Source organism: Epargyreus clarus, unplaced genomic scaffold (assembly GCF_041222505.1).
Source record: "Epargyreus clarus isolate Ecla_fem2 unplaced genomic scaffold, WU_Ecla_fem_2.2 ptg000012l, whole genome shotgun sequence".
In the NCBI taxonomy this organism is placed as follows: Eukaryota; Metazoa; Arthropoda; class Insecta; order Lepidoptera; family Hesperiidae; genus Epargyreus; species Epargyreus clarus.
In genome coordinates this window covers 7,970,860-7,998,099 of record NW_027332220.1, presented here as the reverse complement: position 1 = coordinate 7,998,099, position 27,240 = coordinate 7,970,860, and the positions used below count along the sequence as shown (strand labels likewise).

Sequence of the window (27,240 nt, the reverse complement as noted above, 5' to 3'; positions counted from 1 at the left end):
ACTTTTACTCGTTTTACTTTTACGTACATTGTTATATTTTTGTACGCGTGTTCCAGTACTATCACTTTATGATTTCTACATGTTAACCATTATTTGAATAACAGATATTTTGCTATTGCAATAGCATGCTTTGTTATTAAAGTCCTGTACACTAGTTTAACTGTACCTAATATATCTATTTTATTTTAACTAATTTTAATATACCTTATTGATATAGGTGCGTGTAATCTTAGTATGAATATTTTATAGGAGCACAAACCATTTTTTTTTTAATTTTGACGTAAAGCCTATCTGGGTTTTAATTTTAGTAATTTCGTGCACACAGACAATTGGCTTAATGCTTACAAGAAATATTGCCATTTTTATTAATATGTTGCAAAAATTATTGACGAAGTGACACTTCGTAACTTCACTTTTTAAGAAGTTTCACTTCTGTCACGCTAATGGCGCTGCACTCGATTTATTTATAAAACCATCAAGTGATTTCTGCAATTTAAATATTGTTCTTAATTAAAAAAAAACATTAGTACTGTACTACAAAATTATTTCAATTTCATAGCAATTTGTCTGTGAACTGTATTTTAGTTTTTAGTTTATTCGTTTGGTTACTATTTTCTATAAATGTTTGTATTTTAAGACTAAAATATTGTAGTTAGTAATAAATTTCTGTTTGTACAATATTCGGTATTTTTATTTAATGAATATACCTAGAATCCTTCTGGGGCCCATTATAAATGTTAGATGAAACTTTTCATTTCATTTCATAATAATGTACGCTCTACATACCAGAATACAGTGGTTCTACATTTTTTTTTATTATATAAGAGTAGCAGACGAGCATGCAGTCCACCTGATGGTAAGTGGCTATTGCCGCCCATGGACATCTGTAATCAACCCCAGATAGGATTAGATATTCCTACCTGAGGTCGGCCACAGATGCGCCGCTTCGCTGTCCCCTGAGGACTAAGCTGGAACGCCTCGGAAAAGTCTGTCTTCCTTACCACGCCCTTCAAACCGGAACACAGCAGCGCCTAACACTGCTGTTATTAGGTAGAAATAGGTGTGGCGGTGGCGCCGCCGGAGTCGAACCACAAAGGGTTCTACATTATTCTAGTATATCAGTGTTTTTCAAAGTATAGATCGCGATCTCTTGGGGGATCGTAAACATTCTGAGGGGGTCGAGAGGCCTTGACAAGAAAAATTAAAAAGTATAAAATACAATATCAAAATCAATATCCATTTTGAATTTTAAAGAGAGAAGGGCGGTTCATCAATTAAAAAAGATTTACAGGACAAAGTTTTTTAATCATTAAATTATAACCTTCACAGTAATACCAACATAATAATAAAAATAGTAACATACATTAAATAAAGAGCTATAATATCAACTAAAATTCTAATCAACAAATAAATACTGATTGAAAGAACATTGGTCCACATTATTTATTAATTTTCACAATACTCGTATACCTAAATTATTAATATTAATAAGATTATTTACAGTCTTATTATTATTGCTATAAATTACATTGCTATTATAAAAACATTACGCGTGCGTGTGGAAGACTCTTTGGTTAACACCTAGTTCCTACAGTTTAAGGGTTTATTTATATCTACAGACATAGAGCGTTTCAGACGCGGGCCGTAACAGGCAAAAAGTCTTTTACTATAGGTACAACCGATTTAGACCATGTATACTATACCCGCACCGACACAGGCTGTGCCTTTCAAAATATTGTACACAAAAATATGATTTTGTCTGCCACAACCCGTGTGTGACACGTTCAGTGTCTGTAGATATAAACGGGGCCTAATAGGTATCAACAATAAATAAACTATTCCAGAGTTATTTTATAATGCCATATTTAACACTTACCTACTTATTTTTATTGTCTTCTTCAACTAAAAACCGTATACGTCAATTGAAATTATTCTAATGAGTTCCATACAACACACATACAAATCGATTTCAGCACCTAGAACGATAAATTGTGTTTACTTGTTTACAAATATATTGTTCTATTGGAAATCTATGCCAATGGTAGTCTAACATCACCTGTCATAAGCATTTTTATGAATAAGACCGTTAATATTTACGCACCCTATAAGCACATGTGCATCACATAATACCATACTCATCATCATCATCAACCCATTACTGTGTCCCACTGCTGGGCACGGGTCTCCTCTCAGAATGAGAAGGATTAGGCCATAGTCCACCGCGCTGGCCAAGTGCGTATTGGTAGACTTCACATACCTTTTGAGATTTTTTTTTACATATCTCTCAGGTATGCAGGTTTCCTCACGATGTTTTCCTTCACCGTTTAAGCAAGCGATAATTGATTTCTAATACCATACTACTACATGATAATACCGTAAACTACATGAATGTTTAGTTTATTCTCGATGATAATATTATTACTTTTAATACAAATGGATACATTTATATCTAACAAGCAAAAACAAGCCATTAAATAAAAAAATGGCGAATGATCAGCCTGTCACTATATATTTATTATAAATAGGTATATATGTACCTAAATAGATAAAAATATATAAGTACATATATATTTATTATAAGAATAGTACAAAAATGTTATCGCTTGGACGTTAATACTTGGGGCTTACAGTAAAAAAATTAAAATCTTTAATACTTATATTTAGAGCCATAATCTTGTAAGTAGAAATTTAATATGCTTCATTTAAAATTAATTATTTATACATATACAAACATATATAAAAATGTATACGTATACATTATGTTCATTTAAAACACTATCTCCTATATAATACCTACATTTATTTGAGATTTACATAACCAACAATATATTATTCTATTATTGTTTATTTAATATCAATTCGCTTATTTCGATTTATTTATTCGATAAATTATAAGATTCGATACATTCGATTCGATTTTATAAATAATTCGATATCATTTTTAAGCTAGGCTTAAAACAATTCGTACTTAACGTTTTACGTTATGTTGCTCTATTTTAATTAGCATTATTAGCCTAGTACTTTAATATATTATCTATAAATTAATAACACTATGAAAGAAGGTATTATACTATGTTGTAAAAAGCGGCTACCGTAAAAGTCAGTGGTTCTCAACCTCATCTTAACTAATGCCACTATATCTGTCCTATGTCTTTGTCCCTGACAAAGATCATGAGTATACAACGGATTAGATTAAAATTTTAGAACTTCTCACGGACCAGCAGTTTGTGAAGCAGTGCAAATTACAGACCTTTATTTAAAATCCTGTTAAATGGATTATAGAACATTGATAAAATGTTTGGTTGATCTAAACCGATAATTCGCAAGTAAGTAAATTTTTCAAATTTACTATCACAATTAGCAATTGGCCTGTTCCTTTAATTTTCAAAGGTAATTATTTCATATAAACATTTCAAAGTTTGCCTCTTTTAAGCCTTTCCAAGACAGTATCCTTTTCTGACACACTTTCACCGTTCTCAGCACTTATTGTCCCTAAAGGTAGCTGTGTCGCGGTCCTCAGAATAACCCTTATTCGTAAGACTTGTCTCTTGAATCGAGCTTGCGAAAGGCAATTTTTCTTTAGTTAATTGCATCGTAAGGTCGTGCGTGAAAGTATCCAGTTTCTTAATCAGAAGAACTATTTATTATAACACTTATCTTCTGAATTTTTGACCCTTAGAGTTTTCGAAAGGAGTCTTAATGTCTCTTGACGCTTAAATTTTTCCAAAGGCACCCTTAATATCCCTTAACTTTTACTTTCAAAAGGCACCTCACGAACGCACTTCTTTCGACCATCATCAATACATGTTGACTTTAACAGTAGCGGTGTCGAGGTCGCGCTTCATGTTCTCCAGCTGTTTGATGTCCTGGACTGAGGTCTCACACTTCTGCACTACTAAGGAGTGGTAGAAGTGTATAGCAAACGCCACGAACACAATTAGCACTGGAAAAAATAGATACATTTATTTATTCTATGTGTAATGTTTAAAAGAAAAATTTGAAGAAAATTTACATTGAGTCTTTTTTTTATAGGATTGACATAGCAAACGCTCATATACTCCACTTGGTCACTATCGACCATCTGTGACCAACCCCATATAGAACAGGGGTTCTATTACAGCTGTTCATAGTTGCGTTGCATTATTTTTTGTATAATATAGAAGTAGCAGACGAGCATGCAGTCCACCTGATGGTAAGTGGCTACTGCCGCCCATGGACATCAGTAATAAATCCCAGATAGGATTAGGTATTCCTACTGAGGTTGGCCACAGATGCACCGCTAGCCCTGAGAACTAAGTTGGAACGCCTCGGAAAAGTAGGTACCCGTACCACACCCTTCAAACCAAAACACAGCAGCGCTTACCACTGCTGTTATGAGGTAGAAATAGGTGTGACGGTGGTGCCGCCGGAGTTGAACCACAAAGAGTTCTACCACCTTCGCTGCATCTCTTTAGAGCTATGATAATCGCCTTATATGTAAGCCGGCGTCACACACCCTTACACCGACACGTTAGGAGTGGTGATACCTCCCCGGTAAAACCATACCGTTTCTTTAGTCCTCGTAAAACTGCTAGTCCGCTCTGAATATAGAAATGAATCGCGTCGACATAGCAAATTGTATGACTACACCTGCTTGCAACAACTGCAGAGTGGACTAGCAGTTTGGCGCGGACTATACCTTACTTTAAAGCCACTGTATTTTCAAGAATGTGTTTATACCATACAGGTATAATTCGTACGTAGGTAATTTTTTTTTAGATTTTGAATCCAATTTTTTTTGTATATTTATTTAAAAGCAGGATATAAAACATGTACTAACCTGGTATAACGATGACGGTGGCGGCGGTGGCGGCCGCAAAGGAGTAGTCCCAGAACTTCACCCAACATAGTATCGCTATCTCCACGAGGAATAAAAATAAACCTGCAAATTCAAACGGTTATAGTTAGGAAGACCTTTTTTCGACCAAGACATTATATACTTGCTAACTATGCCAAGAAATAGACCTGCAAATACAAACGTTTATAGTTAGGAGGACCTTTATTTAGCCGCCGAGACATACGAGTATTTGTATAGTTGCTAGCTACACCACTTCTTTGGAATCATTAATAAAGCTTTAGGTATGGCTAAAGTCATGAATAAGGATGTCTTTCCATTAGGACTGTGCGAGGTACTTAAGTTAGTTCGATTTTCACTAAATTAAATTTCATTCAATAAAAATCAAGCAACCATAGGTTGTAGGGGTTTATAGAAAAAAAAAAATTAAAAAATACAATTTTGCGGAAGAATAAAAAAAAAGCAACCCTATTAGTGGATTTGATACACCCTTATTTAGCTTAGCATAACGTTAGCTATCTCACAGGTCTATGGTTGCAAGGCACCCTTCGGCACTCTTTATCAAAACTACTGTAACGTTTAACTATGTAGAGATTAGATACATATTTGATTTAAACACCGACCAAATAGTTTTCTCATAGTTCTTCATATACATAGATACAGAATACTGACCTAATACTGTACTGAACGCCCAAGCCAGCTCGATGAACCCCCTCATTCTTTCATGCGGAGAGTCCCTCAACGCTCTCGCTGGACCTCCGGGAGCGTCCATCTTGCTCACAGCATCAATATTAGGTAAGAGGTACGTGGAGATCATCAAAGCGAAGATGTGTACAGCTACAAGGACAGTCGTGCACACAGCGAACATTACGAAGAGCCACTCTGGCACGTTCGTCGGCTCATTGATCTGAAGCTCCACCATCGCTACCATCGCGAAACCTGAAAGGATACAAAAACTTCGTAAGATGATGTTTTCATAAGTCTATTAAAGTCTTATTTCGCTATGATTATAAGTATTTCTAAAGATTTACATATATTTAATCAAAATATACCTATGTTTATAAGAAGGCAGTAATATAAACTAGATAAATGGCGAAATAATAAATAAATAACACAATAATATAAGAGTTGTATTCCGTAGAATAAAATTATATTTTCAAGGATAAATTTGTAATAGATTTTAAAAAGACGTAACTCTAAAAGTAACGTAACCAAACATGTAGGTTGGAACCTAGAATCCTTTGTGGGTATAATTCAGAGGAAACACCGCCACCTCCAATATAATCTAATCTTATAAACAGCAGTCTTAGCACTGCTATTTTCTGGTTTCAAGGATGTATTAACCAATACTTACTCGATAGGTGTCACCGTGCCACTTATCATCAGGTGATGAAATCCACCAAATTTAACTTCTATAACAAAACATCGTTCTGTTTATTGATTACCTGACAGTAGTTCTGATGTGGTGGCAGTCGCTTTCAGTTTTGCCCTGGACATGTGGAGCCGACGCCATGAGAGACCGTCAGGGGACGTGGGCTCTTCCCAGCCAGGGGATACCGGCATGGCGAGGGCTACTTCGCTTACACTCTGAAAAAAGATAAATATCATATTGGTCACCAGATTGTAAATTGATATAGCCGTGCTCATGCACATGATTTTTTGTAAATAGTATTTGGTATTTTTTATAATGTACGTAATATATACGCAGTAATATGCAGTCCACAGTACAATAAATGGTATAATCCGCGTAAAACTGCTAGTCCGCGCTGAATGTAGAAGTTAATCGCGTCGCCATAGTAAATTGTATGACTACACCTGCTCGCAACAACTTCAGAGCGGACGAGCAGTTTGGCGAGGACTATACCTACTATCCATGGATGCCTGTAATAATAAACCCCAGATTAAATTGGAGTCCGAACCAGCGCAACACAATAGCCTCATAAAAGAACTTTGCATTGGACGAAAATGTGCTTTGAATTGGTAAAATGGAAGAACTTAACACTGTTCTCATAAGAGAACATAGATTAGTAAAGATCATTTACTCCTAACAATAAAATGTAATCAGTTTTGAGAATTGAAATAGTTGCGTAAAAAAGTTTTGCCACGTCTCCGTGCTAAAATGTCCCTAAAATATTTGGAATACTTATTTATTTATTATGTAAATTACACAGTATTAGATATTTATTCGTAAATTTTCTCCAAAAATGATTTTTATTTGTCAAAAATTAAAAAACATAACTGACAAATCAGCCTTTTGTGGCTTCATTCAATTTCAAAGCGGCGAAGTATCTTTACTAATCTATGTAAGAGAAACTGATATCGCGGTGGTGTCTCCAGTAGAACTACGAAGGATCCTACTACCTACGAGTACAAATGGACCCAATGTAGGTGGACTGCATGTCGTATACGCTATATTTGTTGTTTTAATAACTGTCCCAAGTTTAACTAACATATAATGTTTTTAACACGAACTCCACCGTTGTTTTGTAAGTGTTGTTTGTAATATAAACTCAGACAGCAAATAAGGAATACAGATAATGTACAGAATTTCAAAAGCTAACAACACAATCACAGACTCGTTTCATTGTGACAACATAGAGACACTCTTATCAAGATATTTATTATACGACGTTGGGTGTTAGGTACCTACATCCAGGGCCGTTAAGGAATGCTGGGCACACAAGAAAGAAAGAAAAGAAAATTAACATCCGACCAGTGAATGATCTTTCAATTTAGAAATGTCGAACGTAAATCGTAGCGTGTCGTGCGAATATATTAGCTATTCAGGGCCTTATGTCTGTGGCCCTTAATACAGGGTACACCCTACGACTACCCGACGACCCTAAGACTACAAAATAAAAATAGTTAATAGGAGCTATTCCCGCTACAGTCGATCCACTAAGAGCTCATCTTCATTAGGCACTCAATTGTTCTAGCCTCGCGGGCAAATAGGTAGTCATTAATTAAGATTACAATACGACTAATTACGAATCATAAGTATCATGTGTCCCTCGTCTCGTATAAATTTATCGGTATTTTTTCGATAGCGGTGATTTTTTTTTATTATTATATAGGAGTAGCAGGCGAGCATGCAGTCCACCTGATGGTAAGTGGCTACTGCCGCCCATGGACATCTGTAATCAACCCCAGATAGGATTACATATTCCTACCTGAGGTCGGCCACAGATGCGCCGCTACCCCTGAGGACTAAGCTGGAACGCCTCGGAAAAGTCTGTCTCCCTTACCACACCCTTCAAACCGGAACACAGCAGCGCTTAACACTGCTGTTATAAGGCAGAAATAGGTGTGGCGGTGGTGCCTCCGGAGTCGAACCACAAAGTGTTCTACCACCTTCAGAACGGTGGTACCACGACTGCAAGTATTTTAGCCTTCGATCAACAATACCAACTGAAATTTTAGAAGATTTTAGCGCTCTTTTGGTGGAAAGGTGTGGATACGGGCTAAATTGCATATAAGATGGTCTTCTTACTCCTCAGGAGAAGCATCGAATCTGTGATCGGGTTTAGCTAAAACGCTTGTTCTATATAGAACAGTTCTAGTTAGTTATAGATACCCATGGCCAATATCGCTTACAATCAGGTGGACAGCAAGCTCATTTGCTATTTCAATGTAAGTAATAGACAAAACTAAAAATGATATGATTTAGGTACCTTTATAGATTGATTACATTGGCAAGGACTCTGGAGGTACCCAGGGCTCAGCAGCACAGTGGTAGCCGTGGTCTTGCCGGACAACATTCCAGTGGGTGTGACGCTACCGTTCGGAGTGTTCCCCCCTTTAGTACACTCGTACTCCAAGCTGTGAGGCGGCGTCACTGATATCGTTGGGCTGTCTGTTGCATTTACTTTGAACCTGTGTGAAGAAAATTGTAAGTTAAGTCATTAAATCCACATCACTGCTGCATTTGGGCAGCTTTATGGCATAGCAAAGAGAAATGTTCCACCAGGCTAGATGAGCTTGAATTGATTCTTAGTTGAGCTTGAATATTATATGCAAAATTTTAATAGAACTTCGATAGTGATTCAGAATCACCTTCAAAAAGAACACAACAGGGCTTAATACTGCTGTTATTAGACAGAAATAGACGGTGCGGTGGTGCCGCCGGATCACACAGGATTCTATCACCACTAATATTTTACATACTTAAAAAAACACAATTATCGCACACATAAATTAACCAGCAAAATGAATTACACATGTACGTGTTATTACTCAGATGTTATTCATGAGAATAAAATGTTAGCGTATAGAACTGAACTGCACAATATGTTATTGACGAATGTTTTTAATAAATATTTCCGAATATTTGGGGAGCAATGTAGGTAATTTACATGTTGGATATTTTATTTGTAATTTACCTCTTGTTTTCTATATATAACTAATGCGTAATAGGATAGTTAAGAGTTAGCGCCGATATACTAAGCTTCACACTAATTGTACTTATGTATTATTTTCTTGTTCTACTTCTTAGTAATGTTGATAGTTTGTTTGTGTATTTTATCTGCAGTGCAAAGTTAATCACGTGTACACACAACGGTTTCAAAACAAACTTTAGTTGCAAAGAAAATATATTTTTCCACTTTGCTTATAGGTACCTACTCAACATATGAACAAACGATACTATTTAATAACAAAGCATTTAATAACATATTTTATGAATGATTTATAACATAATGTATAAGTATGTCTTATACAAACAGCTTAACGGGTGACGTTATTTTAATTATTCATCTTAATCAATTTTCTCCGGTGCCAAGCGTGAACGTGGATAGGTGTGATAAGCTATATCAGTGACTTTACGTGCATTTTTAGGGCTATAGTATCTCTAACATAATATTGAATATATGATACACACAGGGTGAATTTACAAATAGGCCTTCAGGGCCAAATCTAAAACTGTAAGTATTAGGGAAAAATGCTGAAAGGAGTTACGAGGCCGATTTTGATAAAAACTAAAACTGCATCATTCGTTTTTTAAAATATCTTTTCCCTAGCCGGGAATCGATCAAGTCATTTTCGAAAAAAATACACCCTCTATATTATTTCACTATCTGATAGTGTCGCTTATAAGGATCAAATTTTGAGAAGTAATGTTACGTGACAAATTAAAGGAAAGGGATTTTTTGAGAAAATACATATTTTTAGGATTGATTTTTAATAAAAATAGATAACTGATTAAATAATAAACTCTTATTGTTTGTTGTTTACAACTTCGTTTCAACATTAAATATGATTTTCTATATCTCTTTGTTTAGTAATCACTCGGATTTGACTCGAAAGTCATTCTCGCAAATTGTCAACTGTACCTACATCTGTATTAAACGAAACTCCACCCATATGCAAGTTAAATCTATTATAATGGTCCTAAGTCGGACATAAAATATAAATTATTGGAGAAAAAACGTATTTCGAATTATTTGAAACATTGAGCCAAAAAAATTGTTTATACGCGAAATGTTTAAATGGATGAATGGCGGGAACTTAACTGCCAAATTAATATGAATATTATGTATTTTCTTAAAATTGAGGCTTTTCCTTTAGTTTGTTATTTATCATTACTTCCCAGATTTTGGCCCTTATAAGCAACACTATCAGATAGTGGAATAACACAGAGGGTGTATTTTTTTCCAAATGAACTCGTTCGATTCCCGGCTAGGGAAAAAGTTATTTTCAAAAATAATAATGCAATTTTAATTTTTATCAAAATCGGCCTCGTAACTCCTTTCAGCATTTTTCGCTAATCCTTTTAGTTTCGGATTTGGCCCTGAAGGCCCGTTTGAAAAATTCACCCTGTATATTAATTTATTACATTACTTAACAGTTTTAATTATAGTTATTTATAATACCTTAACAATAGTTTACAATAGGTATGTAAAATAGCTTTCGCATATGACATTTCTGCTGAGTGTACCTACCTTCTTTATAAACTGTATGCATATTTTACACGCTATGTTATTCAATTCGGCTCTAAGCTAGTTTTTTTTTTTATAATATAGGAGTAGCAGACGAGCATGCAGTCCACCTGATGGTAAGTGGCTACTGCCGCCCATGGACATCTGTAAACAACCCCAGATAGGATTAGATATTCCTACCTGAGGTCGGTCACACATGCGCCGCTACCCCTGAGGACTAAGCTGGAACGCCTCGGAAAAGTCTGTCTCCCTTACCACACCCTTCAAAATGGAACACAGCAGCGCCTAACACTGCTGTTATTAGGTAGAAATAAGTAAGTTTATCGTTGATATTATTCTTCGACAGTCATTAAAATCGGTTCTTTGTTAAACATCGGTTAGTCACACAAACAAACCACCGCCTACTAGTTCTCACACCGCGTTCAAATTTAACCGTTTCCCGGATATTGTAGTTTACTAAAATATTTAACTGTGTATGACTAAGCAAATCTGTTTGCTAATAGTACCTACAAGTTTAAGTATTTTTAAGTTGTTACAGGAAATAATTTGCTAAAGGAAGCTTGGTAAATAAGTATTGGCATACAATATATACAATCTACCTGATAGTCAGACAAAATTGAAGTATAAATTCAACATATAGAAAGGCCGGTATTGAACCCGGAACCTCTGTCTGTTAGTAGAATACAAATTTATTGAAAATCTTTAGGATCTAATAGATTTGCACTACTAATTGATATCAATAATAGAAAGATCAAAAGATAATGAAATTAATGCTTTGAAACATTAAGATAATAAGTATTAAAATCTCAATATTTTGCTTAAAAATGGTAAGCATGTTTAATTATAAACATTTAGTTGAATAACTAAATCAAATTATATGGTATCTATGAAACGTGTGAGAATTGTAAGTTCAAGAAACTTATAGGACCCATAAAAAAGCTCACATCTTATATGATTCGTTCATTCTATCATATTTTACCGTTAAAGTGTTACGGTCAGTTAACTTTTTCTTATTGTAAGGGGAATCACCTTTAAACGGATCATCCTTGATAAAAAAAATGTTAACATTTTTTATAATGTTTCGCATAACTACTCATGGTTTTTTTCTAATTTTGCACTAGCTAAATCCGGTCCAGTTTGTTATCCCCGTGGGAACTTTGACATTAGGTTTATCTATAATACTCTTTAGTAAAAGTGTAATGTTGTGTAAAAAAATATATCCGTCGATTACTATTAGAGTTTCGTGGATACAAACATACGAAAGATGATTGAATTTCGATACACTTTACTACGATTAAGGGAGGTCACAACCCAGCGATGCTGCTATGAGCACCAGCGACAATTTATCTTGACTACAGTCGACGATTATCATGAAACAAGTGGAGATAGTCGGCGACTGTCGGCCACATAAACTGTTGCTCGTGTTTAAGCTTCCTAAGGATAAACAACATTAATTCTGCTTTTGATTTTACTGAGACTACAAAAAACATCACGTGACGCGGTCGGCGGTGTGAGATGAAAAAGACCATAGACACAAATGAACACCATAGCCGTGTCTATGGACTGGCTTACTTGACTTGGCTTCCGCTGTCATAGCTTGGCGGTTTCCCGATATAGGGGTAAGATTCACTGAGTGCTAAGTTCTTTGGCCGTAATTCGTGCTTGAGACGGTAGGTCCTGTGCGGTGGTCTCTCGTAGAGGTGGTCGGAGGTGTGGTACCTTTGGAGCGTGCGGGGCCTCGCCTTCCCGCAAGGAGGGGTCTGCGTGCATTGGTCGACACGACACGACTCTTCCACGCTCGTTACGAAGCTAGCTTCGGATACCTGGAATAAGGGAAATTGGGCTGTTAGTTAGAGTTAAAATAATTATTAACTATCACTGGGACAATAATCGGTTAATGATGATGATGATGATGATGATGATGAGCTATTAAAGGCACATGCCCTTCAGAGCCCTAGATTCATAAGGAGGCTACATAATAATGTTTTTATTTTACAAACATCGGTAAGTACTTCAGTAGTAGGTACTTTTACACTCTTAAGAAAATAACTAGTTATATTTGCTTAACTATTCACAATACAGTAGTAAGGTTATTACTCGTAGAACACTCATTGCAACTAGCCCCTAACTATAGGTACGCTAAATATCCACATCTAGAAAATAAAACTTTTAAAAATTACCTGACAACTCACAGTTTCAAATGTTAGTCTTAAACTCTAGAATCATGAAAGTTTTCAGGATTTAAATCGTCGCCTAAAGTAAATATGGAAAGAAAACGTGTAATGAAATAAAAATAATGCAACGAATAAATCATTGGACGCTTCCTTTATAAAACAGAGATAATGTACCTCATCATCATCATCATCAACCCATTACTGTCCCACTGCTGGGCACGGGTCTCCTCTCACAATGAGAAAGATTAGGCCATACCGCGCGCTGGACAAAGGCGTATTGGTAGACTTCACATATATACCTTTGATTTTTTTGTATAGAATCTCTCAGATATGCAGGTTTTCTCACGATGTTTCCCTTCACCGTTTAGCAAGTGATAATTAATTTTTCATACGCACATAACTTTGGAAAATCAGAAGTGCGTGCCTGGGATTTGAACCTCAGATCCCTCGCATCGAAAGACTTCTTAATCAAAGGTTCCTTAACCACTAGGCTAGCAATGTATCTATTCATTTATAATATCAATAGATCATATAACAATAACTGTCATAATGTTGCTGGTGTAATGCCCTATGCCTCATAAGGCAATAACAATAGCAACATTCCCCTATTGTACGGAAGTCTATCTAAAGTCCATAGTCCTCATATATCCTATAATTATATTTTTTGTAATTTCTAAGATACCTAATAATTAACCGTGATTCAAAACGACCACGGAATTGTAATTGTAATTCTTTATTATACCTAAATACACCGTTAAAACCACAGGTTAAAACGAATTACCCCTTAGATATGGTTTAATTATCTAAGAATTACCCTAATCAAATCCCCAGATTGGCCTAAAACACATAATTATTTTTAACAAAAAAGAACATTACAATCTAGTCTGCTTAATAAAAAATAATTTCAATTAGGCTATTATGTCGTTAGTGTTTTTTATTGTTAAAATACGAATGTCTATATTTTAAAATTCAAATTCGCAAATATACCCGGAGTGACTAAGTACGTATTAAATCGTCGCTTGGGTAAAGCGTGAGAATGACAACATAATTATCATGTATAGTTTATAATGATAGAGTAAATCTCACGTCATGTAAAATTACACATAGGACTAAAGTTCAAAAGGTAAACACATAAATAGGAATCCCATAAAGAATTTCTGCCTACCCTACCATAAAAATAAAAAAGACATATTGTATTCGAAGAAACCATAGATATATTATCCTACTGACGTAGGGAGAAACTATGTAATTTTAAAAGTTGTTGTCATTGATATAACAATATATGATTGTTAGTTGTGGTATTGTTTTACACGAAATACATATTTACATGCATTTTGTGACTTTCTATACTCTTAACCCCACACAAGGGTCCCTGTATTGTGGGTGTCATGGGCATACAAAAACTAATATACAATAGATAGCGATAAACATACATATATAGGAAAAGCGATAGATGTACCACACAAGTTACTTTCTTTTACACTCTACATTCATCGTAAAAATCGTACTTTTACGACACGGGAATTTATTTTAATAAGTAATATACTTACTCCAATCCAAAATTTTGCTAGGTAAATAGCCGTCACAATAAAGTCGCTGTAAATATCGGGTAACGTTTTTAAAATTTTAAAAGACACTTCCAGTATATTTATAATCTATACGCACTTCAGCTGCAAGATTAAATACTTTCTTCAAATTAGAACATAAACGCACTGCGCGGACATGCGCTATGGGCACGCGTGGTACACTGTCATTTGGCTGATTGCTACCGGCTGTTAGCGTGGTCGCTTTGGCAGCATATTGACGATTGTTTTAATTTGATAAGTGTTGTTTCCTTCCAAACTTTTAGCAATTAGCAACGCTATTTTTGTCGCATGAACCTAAATTGTTCTTTAAAATTATTTTTACGTATTATTTTTGTAACGTACGTTATTTTTATTTCAGTACCTAGTGTTACTTAATAACTTTTAAAGCATTAGTTTAGAAGTATAACGATACTTTAAGAGGTAGTATTTTGAATATGAAGTAGCTATTTTATGACTTCTTGCTTTTATAACAGGGACACAAAAATACCTATATAACATACACAAGTACTTTGTGGTATTATGAAACAATTGACACAGACATAATAAATAATGGTTAAAATTATGGAAGCAGCACAACCTTGACTTAGCGGTATCATTGACTGAACAATGCTGGCGACCACCGATTTTAATTACTAAGCCGCTAATTGTTTTTTTTTATAATATAGGAGTAGCAGACGAGCATGTAGTCCACCCGATGGTAAGTGTACACACTGTAAGGAACCCCAGATAGGATTAGATATTCCTACCTGAGGTCGACCACAGATGCGCCGCTACCCCTGAAGACTGAGTTGGAACGCCTCGTAAAAGAATGTCTCCCTTACCCACACCCTTCAAACCAGAACACAGCAGCGCTTAAAACACTGCTGTTATTAGACAGAAATAGATGTAATGATGGTGCCGCCGGAGTCGAACCACAAAGAGTTCTACCATCTTTAAAACCACTAATAGTGATGGAACAAAGTACGAATTTAAATAACGAATTAAAGATACGCTTTAATTATTTTTATAACGTTGTAAAAAAACTATTAAGTATAAATATTTTTATGAATATAATATTTTATTAGTATCTAATTGACTTACACTTCTATAAAACATTAAATGACTAATCGTAAATTATTTATGTATTTTTTAATATGGCATTACTTTAACAAAATTCTCGTAGAACGTTTACTTTTTTGTTGTTATATTTTGTTAAAATTTATATAAATTATCTTCACTACTAGACCATATACCTACATATTAGTATCTATTTATAAGACATGAGATGTTTTTTTCCATACCAACATAGGTAAATTAAATCAATTTAGATTTCAGATTCATATGTGACTTAGTATCCGTCTGGAAATGCTTCGAGAACAAAATATACCCATTTCAAGTTAAGTCGGACCAAGTCCGCCTAGAAGAAATCCGAAAATATCCGAAAAAAATAATGTGTGTATCCGCCGAATCCATTTGCAATTTTATATCTCTCTAAATACCATAACTTTTAATTTACCTATACTTTTAATTTAATATCTATAAATCTATACTTTTAATTCCGGAATATGACAGATGGCCAAAAGATAGTCATTTGCTGTAAAGAACTGAATGCAGCAAAAATACATCATTTTTATTTATTTTGTCTTGACTAAATTTATTGTAAAAATACTGTAATTATTTTTCACAGCGATTACCACAAAACAATGTAACTTTTAATTAACAAATGACAGTTGTCGTTCAGTACGGTTTACGTAATAATTGACGGCCTGTGATAAATCATACGTTATGGCATCGTACGTCCACGTGTGTTTCATACGTACTCGTAAATTGGTATGTGAGTGCGATTAATACACTATTGTTGATTTCCCCATACTGATTGAAGTCCAGATTAGTTATGGAAAATTTGAGTAAAATATGAACATTTGTGAACGAAAACATCAAAAGTTATTCTTCCCTGTCCAGCAATTTCAATGTCGTAATAAGTTGTCGTGACTAAAACTTGATGGTTACTTATAATAACCGTTTATGTCAGAATATCCTTCTTAAATCTTTAGCTTTATTTATCCCCGATTAACCCATTCAGATATCAAACAGAAATAGTTTTTTCAGGTAACGTAATATTTTTCATTCCATATCGACACTCATTCAGTCTCAGTCTTCGCAAAATATTTCTAACTACTTATACTTTATCGTAATGGTTATTTTGTTAAAAGACACCAAATAAATTATTAAAATTTTCCGCAGTCAACTAAATTTTATCTTCTTTATGGTGACTGTTCTAATTACATAAACTCACTGAAAGTTTTTTCATGATTTCATGATAACCACTTAAAATAGACCTAGAACGTATATCAATTACAATAGAAATAGACCATTACTAAATGTATTTTCCTCAAACATTTTCCTGGGGTAATGCTTACAGGAAAATTGTGAAAAGGAAACCTTATCTACAACATTTATTTTACAAAGTTATTGAATTATCTATGCAAAACTTAACACAATGAAGGTAATTATTTCAAGTCTTTATAACGCAAAATCATCACAGCTTTCTATATTTTCAAACTGTAGTTTTTGAAATAAATCTGACCTTATGAAAAAGGTCAATCAATGCAATATTTATTTATTACGTTTGTTGGTACGGTGGTATGTATGATCTTTCACAACTGAACATTTTTATTTAACTTTAGACAATATTGCGTACAAATTCGAAAATATATGGAATATTAAATTTGATTTTAGTGGCGTGTAGTCGTATCGGGATTTTTTTATAATATAAGAATAGCAGACGAGCATGCAGTCCACCTAATGGTAAGTGCTTCTGCCGCCCATGGAAATCTGTAATCAACCCCAGATAGGATTAGATATTCCCACCTGAGGTTGGCTACAGATGCGCCGCTACCCCTGAGGACTAAGCTGGAACGCCTCGAAAAATCTGTCTCCCTACCACACCCTTTAAACCAGAACACAGCAGCGCCTAACACTACTGTTTTTAGGTAGAAATAGGTGTGACGGTGGTGCGGCCGGAGTCAAACCACAAAGGGTTCTACCACCTTCAACTTTTCGAATTACTACCACTATTAGGAATTAGCTAACAAAAAAGCCTAAAACAGGACTTTACTGCGTACTTTTATTTTGTGCCTACTAAGGCCTACTTGTTCTTTGGGACACCGGCCGTATGCGTAAAATCACGTTAAGAAGGTATAAAGTTTAATTAAGTATTTCATTTTTTGCGTACCGTTTGCCTAAAAAAAGTAATCTTATCTTGGAATCGATGGCACATTTTTCCATAAGGTGGACTGCATGCCCATTTGCTATTTTTAATCATACAAATGTTTCATCTTTTTATACTCTTATAGATAGGTGTATTTTGTATTCTATGCGGTTTTCCTTCTGTAACTAGGTTTTGAATGACATCCAGATTATTTTACTGTAGGCAAAGCATAAAGGTAGTAAAATAACCACAATATTGTGATTTATATCGAAGGAAAATCTAGGGAAACTTCTTAGATTGTAATGGTAATTATTTATTTTAAGGTAAACCTTACGTTAATAAGCGTAAACTGTTATTAAAGGTCGATCAAAAGACATATGTTGAAAAGCTTAAGTAATAATTATTAACATATTATGATATGACACATCTAAATATATATAACTCAAAGGTGACTGACTGACGTAGTGATCTATCAACGCACAGCCCAAACCACTGGACGGATCGGGCTGAAATTTGGCATGCAGGTAGATGTTATGACGTAGGCATCCGCTATGAACGGATTTTGATCAATTCTATCCCCAAGGGGATAAAATAGGGGATGAATATATTACTTCGTAATGAGAGCGAAGCCGCGGGTAAAAGCTCGTCTATAAATAAAGTATGAAGACAAAAAGGTAATAGGTACAGTGTATTTTGGAAAACTAAAAAGAAATTGGGGAGAGTTATAGTTATGGTTAGATATAAACCACTGCGCCAACTTAATAAATACAATTGTAAATTGAATTTTTGGACAAAAGCGTCATCACATCGTACAGTAAATACTTAGACAGACACCAGAGATTCATATTTATATGGTGGTGAAAGTGTCGAAACTCATTTATGGTCGATCTCTTTACGAATCCTGTCGTTTCGGATCTCCTTGGGTGGCAATGGTCATCTAACACATGGGCTGGAGAGACGAGTACAAACATTTGACATGATTGCGCACCATTGTAATGGTAGAATGTACGAACTTCTCTTGCTGTAACTATCTTTGTGTACTACATTATTGCAATAAATAAATTTCAATTTCATTTGCTAGTTATAATCATAGATTAGTAAAGATTACTCACTCCTAACAAGAAAATGTACCCAGTTTTGAAAATTGAAATAGTTGCGTAAAAAATTTTTGCCACGTGTCCGTGCTAAAATGTCCCTAAAATATTTAAAATAATTATTTATTAATTATGTAAATTACGCAGTATTAGTAAATTTTCTCTAAAAATGTTTTTATTTGTCAAGAATTCAAAAAAAGAACTTACTAATAAGCCGTTTGTGGCTTCATTCAATTTTAAGGCGTCGAAGTATCTTTACTAATCTATGGTTATAATATATCAAAAAATCTCTCAGTCATAAACTGTGCAATGTCAATTTAATTTGTTAATCCCTGAAGCCGGTAGCACTTATCCAAATGACAGTCAGTCATTTCACGGTTAGTTTGACGCATATTAAATATTTTTATTTTTGCGCGCGTAGGTACCTATTATTTTGCTCCTTTTGAAATTATTGTTATACTGAGGTGATGTAATTAAGTAAATATTTTGACATCATTTTAAACGGTTTAAAATATGAAAGTGCCTTAGTTTTAAATTTCGAAAAAATGTGCGTGTTGTGAAGAAGATTGAATAGTAGATGAAATAATCAGTACGTCATCCTGATATAACAACCTTTAAAAATGCAAAACAAATAATATTTTCAAATCTAAAATAATAAAATTGTCTATAGTCATTGGTACTTCCGTTTAAGTATTTCAAATTAAACGACTAAATTGTGGAATTTACCTTTGTCATTTTAATCCGCTATACACATGCACGAAATATAAAACTTCACTGAATTTTCACCGTCACCCAAATTGGGTACGATCACAACACAGGCCACTTCGGGCGAAATTTAAAAACAAAATCGAACGTACGAAAATCAAAGTTTCCCGCGAAATGTGTCGACCTAACATTGCGGACCATAGACAAGCTCCCGCTTTCGACGGATATCAAGCACTGACGCATCTACAATGGAGCCAACGTATATACGGCACTCGCAAACCACCGCACGTAATTTACAGCAAGTAAATCGTGTGCTTTCCAAGTGATGGATTACATCTGGTAGCAGAATACGCAAGCAATATTTCCATTTGTACTATCTGCACGTGATAAACATTATGATGAAAAGGAAGTAGACATCAATGGCCAACAAAGGCAAGGAACCCTTGTTGCTAATTAAATGTCCTGACACGTCTAATTTAAAATTGGAAAACTAAGTTTTAGGTATTTACGTATCTTTCTAGATAAGATTAATTAAAATGTAAAATTTTGGCTTGATATCGTCATTAAATCATAAACACATCTTCGTTTTTAGTGAAACTATATGGAATCTTATGCTCATTAAAATAAATGAAAATTATTAATAATACTAATTTAAATACTAATTACTGAACCTAAGTAGTTACCTACTTCACTTAATAAGTTAAGATTTTATATTTTGAATTAAATCATGAGTTTATAATAGTTTTCGTCACTCATAGGTAAACATAAATATAACTGAAGAAGTTTAAAATAAGTTTATAATTATTTGACAAAGGTTCTTTCAAAAATTCAAAAACATCTTTTAATTTTAAATATTCAAATTATAGCCATCATCAGATGGGAGGAATATTTTGAACTTTCACGGGTAGGAGGAGCTATGGAATTTTGATACATAAGGGAAAATAGTTAACAGAATAAATAAAACATGTTGTGTAATAAAATCTAGTACGTGCCGGCTTAGTCAGTATAAACTAGTCTTGACTAAATAATATTGGCATTTGTTTTACCACAAGTCTTACCTCGGCCTGCGAATGATATAGATGGATGTCGGCACTTATTAACATTGCATATAATTCGGTTATTCTCTAACTACCTTTTACGTAGTTTTCGTCACAACTATCGCGTAAAATTTGGTAACTGGTTTAGAAAAATCACCAGACAAGGAAGTAGCTGATCTTCGGGTTATCCCCCATATTCAACTTACGGCATCGACAGTTAGAGTCACAATTTTTATTCTAAGCACTACAATTTATAAATATGCACTAAGAAACATCACGATATTTTCCACAAACCTGTGTTTATCCGGATCGCAATGATGAATGATTGACTTATAAAGTTACAAATGTTATAATACAACCTATTGTGCCTTATCGTTGGCATAAAATTGATTTATCACAATCCATAGTTTCGCTTATTAATGGTTATTCAAAGATAATAATATGTTGAACTTTAATAATTTATTACAACCATTGAGTATCTTTATATGACGGCAACATAAGTAAGTAATCAATAACGAATTTATTTAAAAAATTTTGATTAGACGAAGGTTTTAGCCCATTTCACAGTATAAGGATTATAAATATTTGTAGGTACTGTGCCCATTTCTCGCATTGTACCTACAAGCTATTTTAACAGAGTTCAAAAAAGGAGGTCACTCAAGCAAATTTCGAAGTGTCGTTTACTGCTTGAAAGGGGGCTTCTGGGGGTGATTAAAATTAAATTTCATAAAAAATATCTTATTTAAGGATGGAAAATGGGATTTTTTTTATTACACTAGTCGCCATTTTTTATTTTGCACTTTACTTCGTGGACCTTTTGTATAAACAATTTATAATCTTTGACAAATTAAAGTCCAATTTAGCAATTAGGCTAAAGAATTTGTTTTATTTGTAAACAAACAAACTAACAATCCATTAAATGTAGATCGATTAGTTACGCAAATTAAAATTAGTTATAGGTACTCTGGACTTATTAGAACAATTCGATTTATGATACGACTGCGTTTTATTTTTAGCTTTGTAGGTATGTACCTACATGTATGGGTAGGTATGTATGGTACAGTTTAGGATAAGGAAACATTTCAGTTTCAAAGTTTAAGGAACTGTTGATAAAACCTATAGGTACATTTAAGACGTACTAAAATGTTTTTAAAGAGTTCAAATAGGTACGCAGTCTTACTCCTGAGAAATTTGATGTAATAAAATGTAAAAAGAAACACCGACTCCATGGTTTCAAGTTACAGAAATTTCGACCCCTTAAAGTATTGAGATGGGTTATAATTGGACTTGCGTGTTTCCCTGAATTTGATGAGCGCACAGCCCTGAGTTACGAAATTACCCACCACCACTAGTCTACCTGATATTATATAAACGTACAACTTATAACTGAAATTTATTAAAAACAAATTTATGTTTGCTGCCGATAATGCCGAAAATGAATAATATTTAATGAAAATGATTCATAATACGGAATCCTTCATTGTGCGTGGGCTAAAAAATAACAAAAGTAAAATATGTGACTTAAAAATACAATCTTCCTTCAAAACAGGTTACATCTTAAAAATCCGCTTCTTGAAGGCAGTGGAAAAAAAACTCCCTCTTAACCGTTTTTATTTTCAACTAAGTTTTTGGAAAAGTTACTTTATTTACCAATACAATGATTCAAGAAAATACTACCATTATGTAAGTACTCATTTTCGCAAAATTCACACTAATATAATAACACACTATGTTAACGCAGAGATAACAATGTAACTTATAAGAATCTTCCATTAATTAGCAAGTTTAATGTAAATGTTGATACATCGCTCAAATTGTTTTATAATATAATTCACAATAATTATTAATTATACTTTATTCGCCATAGGAAATGCGGTGGTAAAACCCTCTGTGGTTTGTCTTCGGAGGCATATTAGCCGCACTTATTTCTGTGCTTGCTATTTTAAATGTTACAATCATTCTATTGGCAATTATCTATGAGAGAATAGTTATGTACCGCAGTAAAATGCACCCCACGCTTTTTACTCTGAATTGAATTATTATTTTAATAACTTAAATTTTATTATAATTTTATTTTGAGGCGATTCATTATGATTGTTCAATCTTCAACTACTGTAATATTAAACTCTTTGTCATTAAAAAATATTTTGTAGTTTTTAGTTCGATTAGCAATAAAAGCGTAGTTTTTTAGACTAAGTATTATTTATTTCTTAATTTTTAAGTCTGTGACAAACTCATAAATTGGGGAATTAATTAATCTAATAAGGATAATGGGAAACTGATATCAATACCTATGTATATACTTTCAGCATACTTTCTAGCGCGATGCAGAATAATGCTTCTGGAAATATTAATTAGTGGCTAGTCGTCAATATCTACCAAAAAAATAAATACTTAAATGTACTGAACTTTTTTCTTTACCTATTTAAGTACTATAGATATAAAAATGTTCGCTTAATAACAGAAATATGTATCTTCCAAACACAGACATATGTATTTTCAAACATGCTGGTTCTTAAAAGTTACAAAAGGTTACATTACCCACTTACGACGTATGCACGTACGGAGGCTTTTACGCGAGCGTGCACAGAATACCATTAGCCTTTATAGCACGGACCACCGACAATAATAGAGGGAAAAGATAAAAGGGTTTTCCGCGTACATTTCTAAGTCCCGAAACCCAAACGCAATATTTGTCGACTTTTTTTTATCCTTCCCTGTGTTTATGATTTTTTTTATAAGATTGTAGGTAAAGCATACAATCAACTTGGTATGTTCTAACATCCTCCTTTGTTACAGGTTATACGACATATAGCTAATATGGTGGACTATGGGCTACACTTACATAAACTTTTCATCTTGGGGACCTGATAAAAAGGAAATTAATGTGTTCATGACTCCAGATCTACAGAAATACTATTTTTATTGTTCCCGCGACGCAAAAAAAGCGAGTCTGCTGTGGCATTTTAGCTCCTAAACGGATGAACCTATTTTGAATTAAGTAGGATTTTGTTAATTTATGTTGACTTATGTTGAAGTATACGTACTTGGTCGAGAGTTTTCATCACAAATGATGAGTGAAAATCTGTTCCTCTATCGTATATCGTAAACTCTTTTCTCGTCATATACAGGGGATTTTTAAGTAAAGATTGTTTGTTGAACATCGCGTACCTTTTATAGTAAATCTTTATCGTGAGCACACACCATCGTGACCAGTCATTTCATTAAAACGAGCAGGCTGACGCAAAATAATGACGCTTACATGAAGTCATATTTACGCGAAGTGATAGATAACATTGTACTTACAGTTATTTAAATTATTTGCAGTTCACTGATAAACTTCACTCTCGTAATAAAACTGTAAGATGTTTTCGATAAATACATTACACACTCGTTTAAAAATGCTTATGACGCAGCACTGTTGTCTAGACGGTATAAGTTATTTTTTTAATTAGTTTGATGTGGGTACACAATCTTTAGTACTTTAGAAATACTCTTATCATACGGAACACTGAACACCAGTGGCGGATTTAAAAAAAAATAAGGTGTAGACTGTACAGTTTTTGCCGCCCCTGCTTTTACTATTGTTGTTGACACGGTTCCCGTTTTTTTTTTTGCTCCTCACGCCCGCTCTTTTTTTTTTTTGCTCGTCACGCCGGCTCGTGACACGGTTCCCGTTTTTTTTTTGCTCGTCATGCCAGTTCATAATTGGGTCCCCAAATTTGCTGCCCCAAACAATATGCCGCCCTAGGCTGAAGCCTACTCAGCCTGCTGGTAAATCCGCCACTGCTGAGCACTGTTAGATTTCATGATCTAATTGATTATTATCATTGTATAAATAGGCTAAATCAACACATTTCTATTTTATTATAGTCAAACAACTATTCTACTGAAAGAAATCCACTAAAATATTCCTTCCCGCTCATGGTACTTTATGATATTAAATTGTATTATAATACATGAATATTAATATTATGCTTAGGTACTTGTTTTTTGTTTCTGTTTAATATTTTTAATGAGTCAAGTTGGTTATTTTTGAAACAATTGGCTACTTGACACTTTTTGGGAAACTGTTTTAATGAATTCATATACGTATTATATATGCCTTTCATTGATCATTTTTTCGAAAAAGGGCTATTTATTAATAAAAAACATATTTTTATTACGGTAAACGGAACGTTACGCCAAAACAGGCGGTCAAGTGTCATTTCGTAGCGTGACGTCAACACATTGAAAATATAGAAATAAACTTCGACGTTACACATACTTCAGGTTTCGATGTGATCGACAGGTTTCGATGTAGTGACGTCACATGACATTTGAGGCAGCACTGTCGCCGTTTTGGGATTTAAAATCCACAGATAAAAAATCGAAAATTTCTTTTTAAAAATTAAAATACTTAGAACATATTAAAAAATAAACGAAATACTGCATAATTTATGTTTACTTATAAGCTATCATATCCAACATATTTCATATTTTATTGTTATAACTGTCAAGTACCCAATTTGTTTAATTATACAAACAGTAGTTTTACAAATTAAGGAAATGTCTGCTTATACATATTTTGTAAGGGGCGACATAAGTTTTTACTGGAAGTAACATGCTTCTTCTGGCGAAGATTATTTGCATCGTTCCTAGAAAATATATAGAAACACGAAGCCACGCAGTAAAACTTACAAAATAGATAAATGACTTGAATAAACAACAGTGTACATTATTTATTGTAAAAACCCATGGTGCTAACAGCACCAGCTATATAATTCCACTACAATTTTACACACAATTATTATTAATATTTTGCCAGCAAAAATAATAAAAATTAAAAACTATCAAAATACTATTTTGAAAATAGCATATAAATAAAATATGTTGAAATATTTCATAGAAAAACCTATATCGATTTTTAGGTACATTTTATTAGAATAACACGTACGCGGTTATTATTAGGACTTATTTACTTACATAATACCTATATGCTACTTAAATATCAATGTTATTTCTCTGAAACTTCAAAATGTACATAGGTAATAGGTACATAATATTTATTTGAAGTACGTTCAATTCAAAGTTTTCCTTTTGCTTATATAAGTTTAATTTACTGTAGACAAACAACACGATTTCTTATTATTATTATGGAAGATAAAGCCATGAGATACGGTGAGATAAATGATGAATAACTAGTACTTATTATAATTGCGTGCAATATTATTTTATTCCTTATTTTGTATAAATATTTTATGTGAGTAGGGTATGTACCTACTTATTTACTTAGAACGAGAAACACAGAGCCTGCGATACTTATTCAATCAATTTGAATTTATTTCAGTTTATTTTATGAAATCTATATTAGGTACCTATGTGGTATTAGGTATTATCGTAGTATGATGAACTGAAAACTCATTGAAAGTAATTTGATGCATATTTTGATTTTTAATTTAGAATATGAATCAATAAAAATATTCTGGAAATTTTGTGTAAGGATACAAGTGAGCAGGTATTATATAATATATAGTCGATATATCTATAATAAGTATTATATCTTAATGTAGGATATATTCATTATATGTATACAAAATATTGTAAACACGAGCGAACAAAGAGCAAAAGTTACTTAGGTACATCTATTAAGTATATAACAATATGATTTCAAATATCAAATCAATTAATATCAAAATAAATAATTATTTCAAATATTTTAGGGACATTATAGCACGGAGCCGTGGCAAAACATTTTTATGCAACTATTTCAATTCTCAAAATTGCTACTACTCTCTCTTCTTCTGCTCTTTACTAATCTACGGAGTTAAATATAACATTATAAATATTATACGTTTAATGTTCTCTTTGGCTTACCTTTACTCGTTTCTAAAACACAAAATATAAAACAAGCAGGATATAAAATGAACTTTTAAAATTTAAACTGTATCAATGGCAAAAATCTTAAGATTGTCAACATCACTAGTAGGTACATTCACTTTCACATCCAGGGCTTATTTAATTTAAATATTTTGTAGCTAAGACAAAATAATAGTACATTATTTCAACACTGATATTTTTTATTTACCGAGTGATTCGTAGGAATTGGCGCGAGATACTGAAGTTGTGAGCTGGTTATAAATATCTGGTTTGCGTTAACCTTTACATTCGATAGGGTTGATACAGGAAGTAAAGCTAAGTAGGCCTTCATTAGAAACTTCCGATTTGTCCCGCGTAGTGAGCAGTGTTATAAGTTAAGAATATAATAAAAATATCATAGTGCCTAGTGTCTAAATGCTATAAGTCAAGAAAATGAACTATTAATAATTTACTAAAAACAATTAAAGCAGTTAGGTAATTGACATACACACGGAATTTTCCTGTGTCGGGGGTGCCATGGATACACACAAATCACAAACATCCTGTCCCGATCCAAAATTAAATCTAAATTCATCATTGTCTAACCGGGGATCGAACCTGGCACCAACTGCGTGTCAGACGTATTCCCTTCGGTTCGGTTTTTCAATCGTGAATTCAGCTTGTAGCAGCAAATCATTAGTATCAATTATTCGAACAATTCGCAATTTCACCTTGATCACATAGATAATAGTGGTCGGGAAGGGTACATAATTGAAGTATCTGTCGCACTTACAGTCCAATATAGCCCCTGGGCATCTCATACCTATATGTCTATTAAAGGCCAATCGA

General features: G+C 33.6%; 1 protein-coding gene across 8 annotated transcripts in view; it reads right to left on the bottom strand.

Annotated features, from left to right (window-relative positions):
• Positions 1 to 3,781: 3,781 nt before the first annotated feature.
• LOC140746289 (calcium release-activated calcium channel protein 1) overlaps positions 3,782 to 27,240 on the bottom strand; it is a 70,853-nt gene continuing 47,394 nt past the window's right edge. For 3 of the 8 annotated variants that reach the window (XM_073078377.1, XM_073078379.1, XM_073078376.1), the window contains 6 exons: positions 12,340 to 12,590; positions 8,506 to 8,707; positions 6,280 to 6,421; positions 5,507 to 5,773; positions 4,820 to 4,921; positions 3,782 to 3,943 (listed from right to left, as the gene is read on the bottom strand). In XM_073078377.1, coding sequence (XP_072934478.1) covers positions 3,798 to 3,943; positions 4,820 to 4,921; positions 5,507 to 5,773; positions 6,280 to 6,421; positions 8,506 to 8,707; positions 12,340 to 12,590 — 1,110 coding nt within the window. In that variant the 3' untranslated portion in view covers positions 3,782 to 3,797. Of the gene's footprint in view, positions 3,944 to 4,819; positions 4,922 to 5,506; positions 5,774 to 6,279; positions 6,422 to 8,505; positions 8,708 to 12,339; positions 12,591 to 19,537; positions 19,754 to 27,240 lie in introns of those variants that run through there. The other 5 variants (XM_073078382.1, XM_073078384.1, XM_073078380.1 and 2 more) reach the window with 3 other exon arrangements.